This window comes from Microcaecilia unicolor, chromosome 8 (assembly GCF_901765095.1).
Source record: "Microcaecilia unicolor chromosome 8, aMicUni1.1, whole genome shotgun sequence".
Lineage (NCBI taxonomy): Eukaryota > Metazoa > Chordata > Amphibia > Gymnophiona > Siphonopidae > Microcaecilia > Microcaecilia unicolor.
Window position 1 is genome coordinate 64,886,768 of NC_044038.1, and position 15,478 is coordinate 64,902,245.

Sequence of the window (15,478 nt, forward strand, 5' to 3'; positions counted from 1 at the left end):
TTTTTCTGCCGTCATCTACTATGTTACTATGTTACTATGATCCCTTGCATAGGCGCCCGGTATAAGAGGCTTGGGGAGGCCAAGGATGGATCAGCTTTGGAGTCCAGCCTCCCCTGCTGCTGCAGGATGGATCAGCTGTGGAGTCCCGCTGCTCTGGGGGGTTTAAATTGTTGATTTACCTCCATCCTCACAGCAGGAGCTGTCTCTAGCCTTGTGTAACCAGTTGTAGAAATTGGTTTATGGTTTAATTTGTTTACCTTACTGCTGGGAGAGCAGGGGGGTTGGCTGGAGGTGTCTTGGGTTGCCAGGGAGATATTTAACAAGGGTGACTTCCTGACCTGCACATGAGCAGTTCATACCAAAGAGACTTGCACTGACACCTGAGGACAGATAGCAGCAGAATTGGATACTGGGCCAGCATGATCAGAAAAGTCACCAGACAACAAAGGTAGAAAAGATCATTTTATTTTCATTATAGTGTTTGGAATATGTCCACTTTGAGAATCAGGTGCTCAACATTAAAAGTTTATATTTATTTATTTATGGCATTTTATCCCACATTAAACATGAATTAGGGTGTTTTGTGGCTGTACATGAGAATTGTGATGATATGATCCCTTGTTTCATATTGTTGATGGTCTGCATTTTCCGTGTGGGTAGTATATTGGTGTATTAGGTTCTGCCCAGTGTAATATTTATGGTACAGTAAGGCTCTGAGTGTGTTTTTGCACAAAGTTGTGCATAGTGTTTTGTAGTTGAGCGATTGTGGTTAGAATATGCTTTGAGCAACCACTTTATTCTTTGACATATGATACATATCTAATATCTAAATTTAATAGAAGGTATTAATTGTGACTTTTATTTTTATTTATTTATTTTTTCTGTGTGTTATCAGACAATTATGGATTTAAGCTCCACCCCTGGCCCCACCCCTAACCCCACCCCCTTTAGCCTCCCCAAACAATTGGGCCACTGACCGCCTATGATCCCTTGTTTCAAATTGTTGATGGTCTGTGTTTTCCATATGGGTGGTATATTACTACTACTACTACTTATCATTTCTATAGCGCTACAAGGCATACAAGGTCTGCCCAGTGTAATATTTACAGTGCTGCCTTTTCATGCATATTGTTTTTGCTCTTTGAGTCCTCGGAGTTAGTGCTGTTATGGTACAGTAAGGTTCTGAGTGTGTTTTTGCACATTTGTACATAATGTTTGTGGTTGAGGGATTGTGTGTTGGCCTTACTGAAATGGATGGAAATAGCAGTGTTTAATAATTGATAACATTTTTCAATAGTATACATTGGTTAATATATTCTTTGAGCAACCACTTTATTCTTTTACATGTGGTACATATCTAATACCTAAATTTAATAAAAGGTATTAATTATGACTATTTTACTTTTACTTTTTTTTCTGTGTGTTGTCTAATTATGGATGTAAGCCCCATCTCTGGCACCACCCCTAACCCCGCCCCCTTTAGCCTCCCCAAGCCGTTGGGCCACCGACCGCCTATGTGGCCATTGTTTAGGAGGGGGTTACCCACTGTGGTAAAAAGGGCCCTGACACTTGGGAACATGGCCCCCACTGCTACCGCAGGGCCCTTTTTCCCGCAGTTTAGTAAAATGACCCCTTAATGAGATAAATGGGCCATTTGAAAACTACCCACCCTTCCTACAGGTAAAAGTACACATTGACAGTTCTTTCAGTTTGTGTGGCTCTTGAGACTTATTGTTTTGCTTTTTCCAGCAGCTGCTCTTTGCTGCTCTCCCCTCCCCCCCCAACAAGCTGCTGCCCTAGACAACTGCCTAGTCATGCCTAATGCTTAGGCCAGCCCTGAAAAATGAAGACTTGGGATTTTGCAGCAGTGGAAGGGGGAGAGCCAAGGAAACACAGGACTCAGGGATTGGGTGGGAATCAAGACAGCAGAGATATAGAGGCTGGAGAGAAGATCAGAAGATGAATGTCACACTCCTCACCTCCTCGGTGATGGAGCGCTCCCACGGGGTGGAGCGCCAGCCATCTTGGCGGGGCTGGCGCTCCGAGAGTTGCCCCAACCCTCTCCTTCTGGGTGCGGGATTCGCATCCGGGGTTCAGGCTTGCTGCATGCCCTGCAGTCTGCTGGCCTGCGCAGCCCTGGAATGCTGGACTTATCGCCCTGCCTCCTGCTCAACTGGATTGGAGCCTCGCAGCCAGGCTCCTCCTCCTCCGGCAGACCAGCCAACGGGAAGCTCTCCTTGCCAGCTGATTCCTTTGCTCCTGATGGTGGGGACTATTTCAGGAGCGTCTCCTCTCCACTTCACTGCTTCGGCTTCTACTTCGGTAGGTTTTGCTTAGTACTCTCGTGTGTTCCTCTGCTGACCCTCGTTGCTGATTCCGGTCTGTCCTCGGATTATTCTTTGCCTGCTGCCTGTTTCTGACCTCAGCCTGAACCCAGATTACTCTCTGCCTGCTGCCTGTCTCTGACCTCAGCCTGAACCTGTATTACGCTCTGCCTGCTGCCTGTCTCTGACCTCAGCCTGAACCCGGATTACTCTCTGCCTGCTGCCTGTCTCTGACCTTAACCTGAACCCGGACTATTCTCTGCCTGCTGCCTGAATCCGAATTTCTCTCTGCCTGCAGCCTGTCTCCGACCCCTGCCTGCATCTGGAAGTCCTGCCGGCCGCCCGCACCAGGGGGCTCAGCCCTCGGGGAACGGCGATCACTGCAGGTGAAGCCTCGGGGTTGCTCAGCTGCCCAGCAGAGCCCAGGTTCGAGTTCCTCTCATCTGTGCTGCGCTCGGCACAAGGACTCATGACCACGACAGTGAACTCAAGGGCCAAGGGGAGAGTGGAGACTCAGAGACAGGAACCTGGAGATAAGACTCTGAAAATTAGCAGGGGTTTGAAGGGGAAAGTGGAGACTTGGCAATTAGGTGAATACTAGTAAAAAAGGCCCGTTTCTGACACAAATGAAACGGGCGCTAGCAAGGTTTTCCTCGGAGTGTGTGTGTTTGGGAGAGTGTATGTGAGAGTGAGTGTTTGAGAGTCAGAGTGAAAGTGTGAGTCCAATCCATGCTCCTCTGTCACCTGGCCCCTCCATTCATCCCTATCCAGCAATTCCGCTGTCTCCCTGAGGCCTGCCCTGCAATCCATATGCATCCATGGCCATCTGTCCCTTCCATTCATCCGTATCCAGCAATTCCCCTCTCCATGAGTCCTGCCCTTCCAATCCATGCTCCTTTGTCACCTGGCCCCTCCATTTTTCCCTATCCAGCATTTCCCCTCTCTGCCTGAGGCCTGCCCTGCAATCCATATGCATCCATGGCCATCTGTCCCCTCCATTCATCCCTATCCAGCAATTCCCCTCTCCCTGTCCTGCCCTTCCAATCCATGCTCCTTTTTCACCTGGCCCCTCCATTCATCCCTATCCAGCAATTCCCCTCTCTGCCTGAGGCCTGCCCTGCAATCCATATGCATCCATGCCCATCTGTGCCCTCCATTCATCCCTATCCAGCAATTCCCCTCTCCCTGAGTCCTGCCCTTCCAATCCATGCCCATCCATGCTCGTCTGTCACCTGGCCCCTCCATTTTTCCCTATCCAGCATTTCCCCTCTCTGCCTGAGGCCTGCCCTGCAATCCATATCCATCCATGGCCATCTGTCCCCTCCATTCTACTACTACTACTACTATTTAACATTTCTAGAGCGCTACAAAGTGTACGCAGCGCTGTACAAACACAGAAGAAAGACAGTCCCTGCTCAAAGAGCTTACAATCTAATAGACAAAAAGTAAAGCATTTAAATTTAAAGTATTTAAGCAGTCAAGCACAAGAGAACAGTCACAGAAGGACTGAAGATGTTGAAGGGTGGTCAGTGTGATTAGGTGTAACTCTGGTTGGAGTAGTGGGAGAAGGTGATAGAAGAATAGAAATGGGTGAGGAATTCTTCTCCTCTCAGGCCGTCCTCGACCCGCTTCAATCCGGCTTTTGCCCACTGCACTCAACAGAAACAGCACTCTCTAAAGTCTGCAATGACCTGTTCCTTGCCAAATCCAAAGGTCACTATTCCATACTCATCCTCCTCGACCTATCTGCCGCCTTTGACACCGTCAATCATAAGTTACTTCTTGACACACTGTCCTCATTTGGATTCCAGGGCTCCGTCCTTTCCTGGTTCTCCTCGTATCTTTCCCATCGCACCTTCAGAGTATTTTCTAATGGCTCTTCTTCCATCCCTATTCAGCAATTCCCGTCTCCCTGAGTCCTGCCCTTCCAATCCATGCCCATCCATGCTCATCTGTCACCTGGCCCCTCCATTTTTCCCTATCCAGCAATTGCCCTGTCTCCCTGAGGCCTGCCCTGCAATCCATATCCATCCATGCCCATCTGTCCCCTCTATTCATCCCTATCCAGCAATTTCCCTCTCTCCCTGAGTCCTGCCCTCCCAATCCATGCCCATCCATGCTCCTCTGTCCCCTGCCCCCTCCATTCATCCCTTTCCAGCAATTGCCCTCTCTCCCTGAGCCCTGCCCTCCCAATCCATGCCCATCCATGCTCCTCTGTCCCCTGCCGCCTCCATTCATCCTTTTCCAGCAAGTCCCCTGTCTCCCTTCCATGACCCCCCCCTTGCATCCATGCTCCTCTCTCTCCCATGTCCCATCCTGGGCCGCCCTCTTCTTCCCCCCCCCCCCCTTCGCATCCATGGTGTCGTTTCTCCCCTGCCCTCCCGCTCCCATTGTTTTTCTTTTGTGGCCACCCTCTTCGCTCCCCCCAACATGGTTTTTATTTTTTTTTCTTGTTTTTAAATATACCTCCGTGGTTCCGGCAGCGAAGCGTCAGGGAAGGAGGCGGTGCTCCCGACGTCTAGGTTTCCCTTCGCTGTGTTCCGCCTTCTTTTGACGTCATCCTTGACGTCAGAAGAAGGCGGAACACAGCGAAGGGAAGGCTAGACGTTGAGAGCGCCGCCTCCTTCCCTGACGCTTCGCTGCCGAGCGATGCGATTGGTTGAGTGTCATTGCTCCGCCCTCAACGTCATCACGTTTGACGCGTGGGCGGGCAGACACAATGCGATCTCACCCCCTTCACTTTTGGCTAACAGAGGCTTCATTCGAACGTTGGAGGTGCGTTTTATATAGAGAGATGAGTGGAGAGTATATTAGAAGGGCTATGGGCTATGAGTGAAGATTTGAGATAGGGATCTTAGAAGGAGGCTGAAGGGTGGAGAAAGTTGGTGAAATGAATAACCTGGAGGACTAGGGAGAAGATGAGGCAGAGGAAAAGGACATTGGGGTGCTTTGGAGGGCTGAGAGAAGAAAGAGATGAGAGGAATAGGGCTTGAACGGTGGTGAAGGAAGGATACTCCATATCTCTTCTGTTTGTTTTTTGTTGGCTTGCTTTATTATGTATGTTTTTATTGTACACCTCCAAGAGTGGTAGATTGTGTGGTATATACATTTTTAAGGGGTCCTTTTACTAATCTACGAGAAAAAGTGGCCTTAGCATGCCCTTTCATGGGTTTATCCTGCATGCTAAGGCCATTTTTGCTGCAACTGTAAAATGGCCAATTTTCCATTTTTTGTGTTAATGACCAAGCGCTAATGTTGAATGGAAAATAACACATTAAATCACAAAGATATAAAATCAAAAGTCCAGTTTATTCACCACTTCAAACAATAAATAAATATTTTGAAACCCAACATGGCCATGTTTTGTCCTCTCAAGGGCTGCATCAAGGGCTTGCAAGAATACTGTCAATGGACATATAAAAATACATTAGTATAAATCATAAGACCAAAGAAAATTAGGGGCCGTTTTACAAAGCTGCGGTAAAAAGAGCCCTACATTAGCGGCGGCGGCCGTTTTTACTGCATGCCAGGGCCCCTTTTTACTGCAACGGGTAAAAAGGCCAAAAAAAAGAAATGGCCACATGGTAAGTTTGCACTTGCCGCATGGCCATTTCGGGGGAGCTGTTACCGCCACTCATTGAAGTGGTGGTAAGGGCTCCGTGCTAACCTGGCGGCAACCGGGGTGGCGTAACTGGATAGCCCCTCAGTGGTTTGAAATTTTCAAAAATTCCGTCAGCGCCAGAAATACCACACACTTAAGCCAGAACTACTCCGCCACCGGCCATATTGGACCAGCAGTAGTTCTTGGTTGCCACATGGCAAGTCCAAGGTGGGCTTGCCGTGCTTGAGTAAAATGTCTATGTGTGCTAATTGTTAAGATAAACCATATAAATAATAAACAGAACATATTTATAGGGGAATCGCTAGCACGTCTTTGTAAAAGGCGCCCTTAGTTTGGGAGAGGTATTTGATTAGTAGCTGGGCATATTATTATACAGGATATTTTATAAAGACACATGAGAACTTTCTAGGTATAAAATTACCTTCCACACCCATAACTTGCATTAACACATTTTAATTTGTGTTAGCACACATTAAAACCATAATTTAGGCAGTAAATGAAGGCCTAGGATTTTTATAGATTATTCAGACAAATCTTTTGAATATCAACCTCACTGTAAGCACTTCAAGGAAATCCCTGATGGAGGACCTCAATTTAAAAGGTAAAGCACAGTACAAAGAACAAGTAAATAGATTTTAAGAACAACCTAAACTTAATGTGAATGTTTCTTATACATTCTTCTACTCACAGCCAACTGCTGGCAAATTATAAAGATATAATCCTAAAACCTTGACTTGCTAGTCAAACTTCAACTAAAAGGCAAAGTTTAATCCTCTGCCATTAAGCACTTACAAACAGCATCTAGCATTATAGTACCATTATAGGATGGTTCTTACAGAACACATATCTTTAGCATATGTTAATATAAGAAGATGAGTCAATTAGAAAATAAAATACAGTAGGGAAAGATGAGAGCAAAGAAGTTCCTTGATTTAGGACTAAGCAGTTTATCATTTCTTAGGTTTACCTTTCTTTTTCATGGATCCTGGCAATATAAAGCGTCACCACATATAAAAAGCCTCCTTTTACATGTGTATACCAGTCCATATGTGTAAAAGCTGCTATTTACAAATGAGGAAGCTTCTAAAGTAAGGGTCTGTGTGAGTCTTTTACTAAGCCATGGTAGTGTTTTTAGCTTGCGGTAGAAATAAGCTGGGCATCTCAGTGTTTACCGCCAGCTGATTTCTACTGCATGCTAAAAATGCTACCGCAGTTAGTAAAAGACCCCCTATGTCTTGCAATGAAACCTTTTAGGTAAAAAATCTAACCTGAATTGTCAATCCTAGTCATAGGGGGCAATTTTCCATCTGCCGACATTGATGCAAAGATTGTGCATACTTTTAACTTGTGGGTGTTGTTGCACCAGTTTTCAAATTACACCTATGCATGGACTTTGTTTAAAAATTGCTGTGGATACAAAGTACATGCAGTTATTTGTGCCTTCTTTTCATGCAGGTGGAATATTGCTTGCAAATTGTGCATATGGATTTGAAAATGCAATAGGTCACATGCATAATTTTCCTTGACCATTCAAACCACAACGAATGAACATTTAGTTACACTAACAATAAAAATTTCTTAGAAGTTGATTTATGAGGGTAGAACACTTTTTTCCCAACCAGCTCTTTTGTTATGTTTTTGTGTGATACACATATCCACAGGTTTGTTTTGTGTCTTTAGCACCACTATCAAAAAGGGACAATTCTACAAGGTGGCATCTCCACATTGCATCAATATTTAAGCGTGACAGTTTACTCCAGGTGAATGGCAGGCATAAATGGGAATGCATAAGTTCACCATGCAATACACGTTCCTCCTATGCTCTGCCCATGTGTATGCCCCTTGTAATTATATGCTACCTTCTAGAATACTGCATGGTGTGCTTAATGCACAAGTGCCAGTTTTGATGACAAGGCTCATATAACAGCAGTTGTAGAATTAACCTTTAATTGTCAAATGTGTGTTATTGTTAGATCAATTTCTGTGTTTTGTTTGCAGCCAACATCAATATTCCTGCTAACTTACTGCATCAGCTACAAAACTTGCAAGATGAAATAGACAGCTTGCAGATGGAAGGGGTGAAGGTAAGTATTTTAGGCATTTGAGATGTATGCTGCTGACTTCCTATTACACTTGCTAACCTGCAGAAAGAAATGTTTTAGCTGACAGAGATGACTGGCAACGTCATTGAAGGCAGGTGCAGAAAAGTGCCAAACCTCTGGAGTTAACCAGGTTTTAGGTGCTAGCATCCATCCATGGGATGGTTGTCATTGTCAGTTGGGAAGTGAATCCATCCCAGGATACACTGGGCAGGGCTGGGCGCTGCCATTTTGCAGTCGGCGTCGTCGAAGGAAGAGGATGGAGGCAGGTTACCTTTCTCCTCTAACTCAAGGTTGGGGGATTGACACTGGACCACCAGGGACCCCTTGTTAATGCAAGGAGGTTGGGGGGGGCTGGAGACCCACCGGATCTCCAGCCCTCCCTGAACTGTGTCGGGGGGGTGTTAGGGGGACTGGAGGTCCAGCAGACCTCCAGCCCCCCTGTCGCTTGTAGGGGGGTCAGTCGCCCACTGGACCACCAGGGACCTTTTAGAAATGCTGAGGGGAGTTAGGGGGGGCTGGAGACCCACTGGATCTCCAGCCCTCCTTGAACCTGGGGATGAGTCGTCAGGGGGACCGGAGGTCCACTGGACCTCCAGCTCCCTTTTTGCCTTGCTCAGGGCAGGAGTAGTTGGGGTCTGATGGTCCCATGGACCTCCAGCCCCTGTGTTTCAGGTCTGGGCTTTTGACAGCCCAGACTTGTCAAACAAGTGCGGAAGGATTGTGCTGAGTGCATGCTCAGGCACAATTCTCCCTCACTTCTACCCCATGATCAGAGATAATTGCATGCTTAAATTTGCATGTCATTATCTTTGATCATAGGTCTAATAACGCCCCACGCTGTTCCAGTGCTATTTTTTGAGCCAGTCCTGTGTAAAAGAGCACTTGGAAAGTGTTTCAATCAATCCATAATGTCTAGAGGCACAATAACCTCAATGAAAATTAATCCATTCCAGACTTGAGGGAGGGAGGTGGCGGGGAAGAGGCAGAGGGAGGTGGAGCACAGCTTGGCATCTACTTTATTGAAAATTATTGTGATTTTTAAGGACAAGATCATTTTCAGTAGGGTCAAAGTTACAAGGTATTAGAAAAATCCATGCAAAAACATGGGGCCTGATATTCAAAGGATTTATGCTCCTAACTTTGAGCTATGCTATAAAATTGGCCTCTTTGAAAATTTACTAAGGCTGAGTGTATGCACTTTTACTCAAAATTTCACTAAACTCTTAAAGTAGGAGCATAAAAAGTGGGTGGTAACGGGCGGATTTAGGGCAGGGAAAAATTAGACATTTAACACTAATTTTCATCACTAGGCTTATAAACCCAGGCAAATGAATGGAATGCCTAAATTTATGAGCATAAAATTAAGATGAATTTTCAACTGAGAAGTTATGCTCCTATGTTTGTCTGAAAATAGGGCACAAATTTAGGTGGTTAACTTAGGAGCATAAATATAGATTAGCATTTTCTGAATATTGGACCCATGGTATTCATGTTATCTCTTGGGGCTTCCACACTGTTCACTTCATGAATTGTTTTGCAAAGTGTCACATATATCCTCATGTTAAAGGTACCTGATAACTACACCTTAGTTCTGAAAGTCCAGCAAACAGGAAGGGAACCAATACGGAGAAGCAAGCCAAACCAGGGTTAAGTAGAGTTCGACCAAATGCAGTGGCATACCAAGGGTGGAGTGGTGGGGGTGGTCCACCCTGGGTGCATGCTGCAAGGGGGTGCAGGGAGCAGCTGTGTGGCTGTTGGCTCTGCCGGTTCCCTGCTCCCTCTAACATTATTTCCTGATCTGGGGAAGGGAAATGGTGGAGCTGACAGCTGTGTGACTGCTCCCTGAGGTAAGAGTGATGCACTTGGGGAGGAGGTGATGATGCAGGGGGGGGGGGTCCTGATTCGTGGGGAGGTGATTCGCTGGGGGGGGGGGGTGATGAGCCAGGGGGATGATGTGCCGGGGAGGGGGGGCGCAGTGGCAATCTGTCCCAGGTGGCAGCCAACCTAAGACCACCACTGACCAAATGACGAGCCAACTCAGGAGATGTTGCTTGAAAATCCTTTTATTCAAAGCACCAGGACAAGGAACCAACAGGGGCCGTGTTTCAGTGGGTGGAGCCCCCTTCCTCAGAGGTCACACCAATATTCTCTGTGAGCTAGAGCAACTGGTTGCCTGGCTGGTGCAAAGGTGCTGGTAGAAACAGCAGTATCAGCAGAATAAAAGATGCCTGGAAAATGCAAAGAGGCACATTTTTTTGATATGGCATCTAAATCCAATTTTGGACGTTTTGCTGAAAATTTCCAAAAAAACAAAGTAGTGAAAATAACCATTTTCAAACCAGAAAAATGTCTATCTTTTTTCTTTGAAAATGACCATTTCCTAGATGTTGTTGTGTTTAGTACTTCTATTTTTTTGGACCATTAAAAAAAAAAAAAAGAAGTCTAAGTGAAAAACGCACAAAATCAAGCCATTGGGACATAAGAGGAGTCAGCTTTCCTAGTAGACTGGCCACACAGGCATCCCAGCAGAGCAGTGGGGCATCCTAGGAGGCTCTGCAGTGGACTTCACATAAAAGGTCCTATGTACACATCTCACCATTACCCCCTTATATTGTATGGTGAGCCCTTCAAAGCCCATGAAAAACCTAGTGTACCCAACTATACACCACTACAATAGACCTTATGGCAGCAGGTGTCACTTATATGTGGGTACATTAGGTTTTTTTTAGGGGGGGGGAAGGGGCTGACACTTTCCACCATAAGTGTAATAGTTAAAGTGGATTATGGGCCTGGGTCATCTTCTCTACAGTGCACTGCACCCACCACTAGGCTATTCCAGGAACCCACTTGCTGCTCTAATAGGACTGACCATAACATCTGAAGCTGTCTTAGAAGCTGGTATGTACTGTTTCATTTAAAATCTTTGCGGTGTGGGAGGGGTTCAGAGGGGGTATCATTCCTTTATTCCTGCAATGGTCATCTGGACATTTAGGACACTTTTTGTGCATATTCGATAATAAAACAGATCTAGCCCAAAGCATCCAACTTATAGCCCTGAATGTTTTTGTTTTATTCCATTATGGCAGAAAAACGTCCAATTGTTAGGAATGCCTTAACATACCCCTTACACACCCTTTTAATTTCAACGCACTTCTGACAGGCTTCATAGAAATGAAATATGAAACAAAAAAGTGAGAATGAGTGAGGATACCAAGAAAAATGTTTATTCACATAAAAAATGACCCGACACGGCCGTGTTTCGGCCCAAAGGCCTGCCTCAGGGGTCTTTATAACCTCAGGTAATCTGATGTGAAATGTGCACTCTGAGAAAAATGGTGTGGGTGAACCCTCTTGGGTCTCCTCTCCTCTAGACAAATTTTTAGATATTAACCAGGAACTAGCCTGTTATACTCCTCTCGTAAAAACGGTTTGCGATTACAAAAATGCTATAAGAAATGGCGGTGGCGACAATGCCACTTATTCATTTAAGTGGCATTGTCACCACCGCCATTTCTTATAGCATTTTTGTAATCGCAAACCGTTTTTACGAGAGGAGTATAACAGGCTAGTTCCTGGTTAATATCTAAAAATTTGTCTAGAGGAGAGGAGACCCAAGAGGGTTCACCCACACCATTTTTCTCAGAGTGCACGTTTCACATCAGATTACCTGAGGTTATAAAGACCCCTGAGGCAGGCCTTTGGGCCGAAACACCGCCGTGTCGGGTCATTTTTTATGTGAATAAACATTTTTCTTGGTATCCTCACTCATTCTCCTCACTTTTTTGTTTCATATCTCACGTTCCGTGAGGGATTTCACCTCCTTTTTGTTTTTCCTCAGGCTTCATAGAAAAACATCTAAAAATTGGTTTTGGAAATACCAATTTAGATGTTTTTGTAAGAAAAACATCCAAATACAGATTTATGCAACTTTCTGGATGTTTTTCTCTTTTGAAAATGAGCCTCAAAGTGTCCAAGCAATCACCACATATCAGTGACCACTTCTGATTGGCCCGTGTCGAGTCCTTGTCCTGGTGCTTTGAATAAAAGGGTTTTCAAGCAACATCTCCTGAGTTGGCTCATCATGTGGTTGACCTCTACTTTTACACCTTAGTTCTGCTTGAGAAAGCTATGGGTTAAAAGAGTACAACTATTACTGTTCATTGATGACAATTTTGATATTTTATAAAAACCCATAGTTTGGTTCTGGACCCTGCAAGTGCTGATGTGAAAATATGTTGATATTCAGAAAATACATTCAAGCTGTGGCATTGACAGCCATTGGCGCTCTGTCTACAAACATGAGAGCAACTGGATGAAGCATTTAGAATGCCCAATCTTCTCCAAAGTGTATGTTTGCAAGGATCACTAGGCCCATTCTCTGGCAACCCAGTCATCTGCAAGGAAAGGAATTATCTGTCAGAAGCTAAAATTTCATATTTCTTCCCTGATGGATGCTAGGACAAACAGATGCTGATGGATATAGAGACCTCCATAGATGACCTGAGGAAGCGGTGCGAATTGCTTGGTGAAACAAATGAGAAGCTAATGACTGACCTCTCCGTACTCCCAGTAAGAAAATCTCCAGACATCCGAGAAGTTAACTTTCTTGTAGCTGAACTCTCAAGCTCTTGCAAAAGAACCTTAAGAGTCAGAGAAAGTAGAGCTTGCCCTGCTCCTCTGGTTTTTGTATATTCTAGACAAACAGTGATGTTATCAACATGGGGAGCAGTTGCTGGGGTATGGTGCCATCATTTTGTTGCTTGTGAAAATGGTATACAGTTTTAAAGCTGTCTGAGCCAGAAATGTACTCTGAGACAGCCTATGAGTTGTCCCTTGAAAGTTTGTGAGGGAATATAGGAGATCATTTTATAAAAGGTTGTCCATGACTAAAGCCTGTTTTACATTCTGAATAGGCCTTTTATAAAATAGTGTGACCTTAAACCTGTGTAAGAATTATGCATATTGAAAATTTGCACATACTTTTATGTGAACTATGCATAGGTGTTCCAGGGAATAAGAACTTAATAACTAAGTGTTGCCATACTAGGACAGACCGAAGGTCCATCAAGCCCAATATCCTGTTTCCAACAGTGGCCAATCCAGGTTACAAGTACATGGCAAGATCCCAAAAGAGTAAAACAGATCTTATGCTGCTCATCCTAGAAATAAGCAGCGACTTTTCTTTTAGGAAATTATCCAAACCTTTTTTAAAGCCCACTAAGCTAACTGCTTTTACCACATTCTCTGATAAAGAATTCCAGAGTTTAATTACACGTTGAGTGATGAAATATTTTCTCTGATTTGTTTGAAATTTACTACTTAATGGCTTCATTGCATGCCCCCTAGTCCTAGTATTTTTGGAAAGAGTAACCAAGCGATTCATGTCCACTTGTTCTATTCCACTCATTATTTTATAGACCTCTATCCAGTGTGTTTTTACTAGCAAAAAAGGTGTCTGCCAGGCCACCCTTCAGGGGTGGGGTGATCACTGAGGGATCCACCCACAATAGCCAGGCCCTCTGTAACCAGTCACAGAATCTATGACAAGGCAGAATTGGTGTGTAGAGCCTGAGCTCTTTCATTAAAACTTGGGGACCATGGGTCAATTTTAGCAGACAATGGAAAAGGTGCCGGTACTCAGTACCTCCAAGTACCCCCTAAAAAAAAGCCCTGCCTCTATCATATCTCCCCTCAGCCTTCTCTTCTCTAAGCTGAAGACCCCTAGCCGCTTTAGCCTTTCCTCATAGGGAAGTCGTCCCATCCCCTTTATCATTTTCATCGCCCTTTTCTGTACATTTTCTAATTCCACTATATCTTTTTTGAGATGCGGTGACCAGAATTGCATTTGTTGACATTAAACATCATCTGCCATTTGGATGTCCAGTCTCAAAAGCTCCTCTTGCAATTTTTCCACAATCCTCTTGCAATTTAACAACTTGGAATAACTTTGTGTCATCAGCAGATTTAATTTTCTCTCTAGTTATTCCCATCTCTAGATCATTTATGTTAAAAAGCAGCAGTCCCAGCATAGACCCCTGTGGAACCCCACTATCAACTGTTCTCCACTGAGAATACTGACCATTTAACTCTACTCTTTGTTTTCTATCTTTTAACCAGTTTTTAATCCACAATAGGACAGTACCTCCTATCCCATGACTCTCCAATTTCCTCTGGACTCTTTCATGAGGTACTTTGTCAAACACCTTCTGAAAATCCAGATATATAATATCAATTGGCTCACCTTTATCCACATGTTTGTTCACCCCTTCAAAGAAATGTAGTAGATTGGTGAGGCAAGATTTTCTTTCACTAAATCCATGTTGATTTTGTCTCATTAATCCATGCTTATATATATGCTCTGTTATTTTGTTCTTTATAATAGTCTCAACCATTTTGCCTGGCACCGACATCAGGTAGTTTAAGTGGATGAGAGGAACAGTTGTGATGTATGCATATATTTTATGACAGTCTCAAACAGAAGTTAAAATGCTCTACTAGAAAAGGGGCACCAAGTGGAAGAAGTAGAGCAACGAAACTTCTCACAGATGGTGTTCAAATCAGAGTTTCTTCAAAATTCTTCTAAAACATTGATGACGACCCGACACGACTCGTGTTTCGGCCTTATCGGCCTGCATCAGGGGTCTAGGGATTTGTAATTCAATACGTATTTCCAAGACTAATCATCAATATTTGTGTCGGGTCGTCATCAATGTTTTAGAAGAATTTTGAAGAAACTCTGATTTGAACACCATCTGTGAGAAGTTTCGTTGCTCTACTCCTTCCACTTGGTGCGCATATATTTTATAAAATACGCACAGAGTACATACAAACATTTACACTTTATTTAGAGCAGGTGTAAGTTTGTGCATTTGAATTTGTGCACTGCTGGGGCAGGTTCCGGGAGCCTATTTTATAATGGCTTATAGGCATCTATGTTGCCTTTATAAAACAGAGAGAAAATAGGGCCTTTCTTAGACTCAACATAGGTGTTCTGTTATAAAATTACCACCTCCCTCCCTTCACAGTGCTAGATTTATGCACTATCCCCCTAATTCTATAATCTTAGGGTCCATATTCAACATGATTTGTCCAGCCAGAAATGGCTTCTGTCTGGTTAAGGGCTTCTTTTACAAAGTTGCACTAGCAATTCCTGCGCGGTAAATGAGAGAAAGCCCATAGGAATTGAATGGGCTTCCTCTCATTTGCCGCACCAAGAATCGGTAATGCGGCTTTGTAAAAGAGGCCCTCGATCACTTGTTTGGGGCTAACTGGACATTTTCAGCGGCACTTAACTGATTAGTGCCGCTGAAAATAACCAATTAGCACCAAACTCAAAACCAGATATTTTGGGGGCATCACTTGGCCAATATTCAGCACTTAACTGGCCAGGTTAACTGCATAACCCATAGTTGGTTAAGCGCTGAATATTG

At 44.4% G+C, this 15,478-nt stretch overlaps 1 protein-coding gene across 2 annotated transcripts in view; it reads left to right on the forward strand.

Moving 5' to 3' along the window:
• The window catches only part of C8H16orf96 (chromosome 8 C16orf96 homolog), a 149,252-nt gene that overhangs the window by 52,912 nt on the left and 80,862 nt on the right, over positions 1 to 15,478 (forward strand). For both annotated transcript variants that reach the window (XM_030212366.1, XM_030212368.1), the window contains exons 6-7: positions 7,945 to 8,030; positions 12,507 to 12,617. In XM_030212366.1, coding sequence (XP_030068226.1) covers positions 7,945 to 8,030; positions 12,507 to 12,617 — 197 coding nt within the window. The remainder of the gene's footprint in view (positions 1 to 7,944; positions 8,031 to 12,506; positions 12,618 to 15,478) is intronic.